The sequence below is a fragment of the Salmo salar genome, chromosome ssa01, assembly GCF_905237065.1.
Source record: "Salmo salar chromosome ssa01, Ssal_v3.1, whole genome shotgun sequence".
Lineage (NCBI taxonomy): Eukaryota > Metazoa > Chordata > Actinopteri > Salmoniformes > Salmonidae > Salmo > Salmo salar.
This window is the reverse complement of record NC_059442.1, coordinates 141,643,403-141,648,346: the sequence shown is the minus strand read 5'-3', so window position 1 is coordinate 141,648,346 and position 4,944 is coordinate 141,643,403. Positions and strand designations below refer to the sequence as shown.

At 43.1% G+C, this 4,944-nt stretch overlaps 1 protein-coding gene across 1 annotated transcript; it reads right to left on the bottom strand.

The window, feature by feature from the left end:
* LOC106566964 (PR domain zinc finger protein 12-like) lies at positions 1-4,944 on the bottom strand. Its single transcript, XM_014135665.2, has 5 exons — positions 4,489-4,944; positions 2,342-2,532; positions 1,970-2,125; positions 1,584-1,695; positions 1-1,311 (listed from the first exon to the last, which is right to left on the bottom strand). Exons 1-5 carry the CDS (start codon positions 4,706-4,708, stop codon positions 875-877), a joined length of 1,116 nt encoding a protein of 371 aa, XP_013991140.1. The 5' UTR covers positions 4,709-4,944; the 3' UTR covers positions 1-874.

Below are 4,944 nucleotides of genomic sequence, written 5' to 3'. Positions count from 1 at the left end.
GACTTGTTAATATCATTATTTATTTAGAATATAAGGAAAGCGCATATGTATTTACATTCACATACAGTTCAGAATTACACAATGCTTTACATGAATATACAGAAATAAAGTGTCTATTACACAGTGTCAAATGTTGATAAGGCTGAAATGAATGTACACTGCTGCTCTCCAATTTCTACATACTGTATATTTCATTTGAATTCTCCTTTGTTACTTTACTATTCAAACAACCTTCTCCCTGAGTTGGTGGGGCTTAGATGACAGGATGTAAAGTTGAATTCATGACAGAACCACCCAAAAACGTAATCTGTTATGGTAAAACATAATTATCTGAAATACGGAGTACTTGTCTTTACCAATTGAATTACTGACTAGAATAGCAAACTATTTCCTTTGGTCTCCTGCGTCCTTGCAATACTGTTTTGAGTATACAAACAAAGATAAACTGACAGTTACTCTCAAAATACTCTTGATACCAACATTCAGTCCTTTGTGCAGGCACTAGTAGAACAGTTGACCCTCTACATGAGACCTTTTTTGTGAGAATTACAAACATAATATCCAGAAAAATCTAAGGAGACTAGATTGTAAATAAGGCAACCAGTAAAAAGTATTTAAGAATGTCTGTACCATCAGCTCAACCCACCAGGCATACTCTCTGGCCCAACACAAAGTTATTGCAATGCCTGCCACACGAGCAAACAGTGACTCTCTCTCTCTCTCTCTCTCTCTCGAGATGGGCAGAGAGAGAGAGAGAGAGAGAGAGAGAGAGAGAGAGAGAGAGAGAGAGAGAGAGAGAGAGAGACCTGCGACCCAGGTGTGCATGGGTAAAGTGTAGTTTGCATTAGCAAGTGTCTCTCTCTCCTCTCTGCTATCATAGCACCATGGTGGGGATATGGTGAACCAGGGGGACCTGGTGTTGGGACAGGCTGTTGATCGGTGGGGGAGGAGGTGAGACTTGAGAGGCAGTGTCTGCGCCCGTCGCCCCTGGTCTGTGCCTGGCACTCTTCTGGTGTGCCCGCAGCCCTGCCAGTTGGGAGTAGGCGCTCTGGCACACGTGGCACTTGTAGGGGCGCTCTCCGGTGTGCAGTCGCACGTGGTTGCGCAAGGTGGATGACTGGCTGAAGCGGCGGTTGCAGAAGCGGCAGACGAACGGCTTGTCCAGGGTGTGGATGCGCATGTGGGAGCGCAGGTTGCTACGAGAGTTGAAGCCCCGGTGGCAGATGACGCAGCGCATACGGCTGGTCACAGACGAGGAAGAAGAGGAGGAGGGGGAGCAAGATGAAGAGCCGTCACAAGAGTGAGAGTCCTCTGTCAGGGGAAAGGAGAAGCAGAGTGACTGAGTTGTTTGAATCACAAACTAATGTGACTGACGTTTCTAATGTTGAATTTAACATGGGATAGAATCAACGTATTTTCAGTACTTTGCAATAAATAAGAGTGATGTAAATCTGTTGTCTGCAGCAGAGCCCATAAACACTGGCCCCACAGATAAAGGAGCCTGTTATCTGGTTTTCTAAATACAGTTTATCCACAGCCACATTGATTTTGATAGTCATCACACCCCACCATTCCGGTCTCACCATTCCGGCTCTTTCTCTGATGCTCCTCAGTACCGGGAACGCCGGGAATACCAAGGAAGGTGTTGTGGGAGTTTCCATACCACACCAGCAGCTCCTGGTCTGGAGGGATAGTCTGTAGAGAGCAGGAGAAGGAAAATGTTCAAAACGAAAAGGAGTACCGGGAACGCCAGAAGGTTGCGCTGTTCAGCAATAGGTTGCCCTTACTTCTATATGGGCAAGGGGAAATTCAATTACAGTCACTCTATATATTTGACACCAACAAAGAAGGCCTACAAACGAATGGGCTTAACTGCAGAACTTGTCATTATTTCAGACACAACATAAAACGCTGACATGTCAGAGGCTTCATGTCAGTTTGGAGTGACAGTATCTGGCTTGGTTTTCACCTCTGCAGCTCTGTAGAAGATGCTGCTGCCGATCTGCACCACCTCCAGGTTCTGCTCCTGTTCGTTGCGGGCACACTTGATATAGGTCATCCAGCTGCGATGGTCCTCCTGGCTGGCATCGATGAAGTAGCGCACCGTGCCGTCTCCGTTGAACACCTATAAGAACAACAGCAAGATCTTAAGCTGTATGTACAAGAAGCTATATGTAAACATTGTACCAGACTCTTGTGAACAAGACAGATTATGCCACCTTTAAACCTATGCTTCCCCCACAAAAACATGGCATACACAGAGATGCATTGTTGTCTTGCTTCCATTATTCCCTAATTGTGAAAGCAGATCAGACCCTATAGCTGCCCAGCTGATTCTCACCTCCCACATGAGGTTGTTGTTCTTGAGCAGGTCTACGTGCTCAGGGGAGATGACCCTGCCAGTGAACGGACCCATCTCTGTGCCCGCCTTGATCCAGGTCTTGGAGAAAATTCCCAGGCCCTCGCCAGGTATAGAGCTCTGGGCAATGATCACCTCACTGGGAAGCACCAGGCTGGAGAGCTTCTGGACCTCTGCAGGGAAGAGAAAAATAGGTTATTTTACTGCTGTGTACAATCCATCCAAGCTGTGAATTTCATCAATCCATCCATGCATGAAAGAGAAATGTATGAAATAGTACCCAAGCTAAACAATTTGCCTAAAAGACATTGAGGATAGGAGTGGTTTAAGTCAGACATTGTGCATTAGTGCTAATATTATTGCATGTCCTTTAAATAAAGGCCAAAAAGGAAAATGGTTGATATTTATAATACATATATTTCGAATAAAAGATTCACCAAATATGATGCTTTGATAACCTTTTGATTAAACTTTATGAATTGTAAAATCTTAAACGGGGGGTGGTCTTAAATAATGTTTATGCTCCTCATGAATTAGGTGTTTAACATTTTGCCAACACAGCAAATATATTGCATCTTATTTTGGTCATGAAATATTAAGCAACTTCTTATCCACCGTTTAATTCGATTAAATTGATTAATTGAAAGTTTGTTGAAAAGAATAAAAAAAACTCGGAAAAGCATTTTCATTCTCATTCAAAACGTAAAAAAATTAAACTATTTGGATTATTTAATGTCAGAATCAAAGAACATGTATTTAAAACAGCAAAAAGACGGCCTGAATAGAGGTCAAATGGTCTATTGCTCAGGGTCCAGCAATCGGTCATGCTTCAGATGCGATATTCATTATGTCCAACTGAAAGAAACGGCTAATTCCAAATTCATTATCCTTTAAGAACTTTGTAGCAATACATTTGCGCTGAATTAAATGAGGACTTGTTTAAAAGACCCAGGAATTTCTCAAACAAAAAAAATGGAAAGGCGATTAGATGGTTGACATGGTATGAATGGCAATAGATTTAGCCTTCACGGCGCATTATCTGGGGAACAGAAAGTGAAAAGTGCCGGAGCACCATAGCTGCCAAAGGAGGGAAATAGACTGCCGGGAGATTGATGAATGTCGGATAAAATCCGGGACATCAAAGAAAGGGAACCTTTCTCTCCCCTCGGTTTAAGTGGAAACTTTCTCAGGTCAAGCACAAAGTTAACTAAATGAATTGAATACCCTTCGTCTTTCAGTCAGCAACAGTTACACGCCTAACAAGCTTCTAAATGTAAGGTCTCAAAGCGCTAAATTAGTTAATGCGTTAAATGGGTGGAAATAAAAGGGCCAATGAAGGAAAATACAGGAGAACAGTAGACCTAATGAGAAAGTCACAGAGACCTTGGGAAGAACAGAGGAGTGAACGTTCCCACTTTTTTGGTTCACTCTCAACGACATGCATGATGAGACCTGACTAATGTTATTTCGCTGAATACATTTGAACTAAAGGCCTATTTAAACACTTTTTAGTCAATGATTGTCAAGAGGGTCCCTTTCTTGCCATAGGCTAACAACAGACAGAAGTTGTGAAATAAAAAAGTAAATCTAGGCTATTTTTCTTTTAGATCGCGAGGGCAGCTTCCGCTCAGCCCAGTCCAAGTTCTTCTCTGTCCTGGCACCCCAATGCTTCCCCTGAAGCTATGACAGCAGAGTCCCTGCCCATCAAATGGTATCTTAAGTAATCCCCACCCCCAATAAATACAAATAAAATAAAAACTTCCCTGAACCAACATTTGCACTTGACACCCCCCCCCCCACCTTCTACCTCTGACTTTGCTTATAGCTTCTTTATTGAGGACAAGTGTAGGCCTATTTACTATGCCTGTGATATGTGGTTGTCCCACCTAGCTACTATTATGATGAATGTAAGTCGCTCTGTATAAGAACGTCTGCTAAATTACAAAAATGTAAATGTTATAGTCAAATAAAACGTACAATTTGAAAGTTCATTATTTGTCACAATTTGGTATTATAACTACAAAAACAAATGTCCAAATATTAGGATGTTAAACATTGCAACAGGCCTGGGCTCTTGGCTGGTTGCCCGTGTAGAAATTATTGGAAGAATTCCAAAAGGGGCAATTTACCTCCGACGAAGGACTGCGCGAGGACCTCAGCTGTGAAGGCTGTCTTGGGACTGATGCTACTCTGCTTGTCCTCCATCAGATGCTCCCCGATCACATTTCTCCACCGTCCATACAGGAAACTGTGTAGAATGTCTGAGGTGATGATATCAGACAAGGACCGACTCTGACATTTAAATCCAGACTTCAGGGCTAAAGCTTCTGCGGGTAATACCGAGCCCATCTCGCAAACTACTGAAAACCGTGTCAGATATGAAAGCCTCTAAATGTAAAGTTGATATTCCCTCCCGTGAGACGGCTGGTTGGAAGATGTTCCGTTCTTTCGCAGTGAGGGTCCTCTTTATACAGAAGGCTGTGTGGCTGGTCTGAACCCTCTCTGATTAGCTATTAATGACACTCCCCTTATGGTATAGACCATCTCCAGCAGAAGAAAAGCCGCCTCTATTAGGCGGTCCTCCC

Coding starts and splice junctions, on each gene's coding strand:
- LOC106566964 (XM_014135665.2), bottom strand. CDS start 4,708: ATGGGCTCGGTATTACCCGCAGAAGCTTTAGCCCTGAAGTCTGGATTT. Junction 2,533..4,488: donor CGCGCAGTCCTTCGTCGGAG/GTAAATTGCCCC, acceptor TCTTCCCTGCAG/AGGTCCAGAAGCTCTCCAGC. Junction 2,126..2,341: donor ACAACAACCTCATGTGGGAG/GTGAGAATCAGC, acceptor TTGTTCTTATAG/GTGTTCAACGGAGACGGCAC.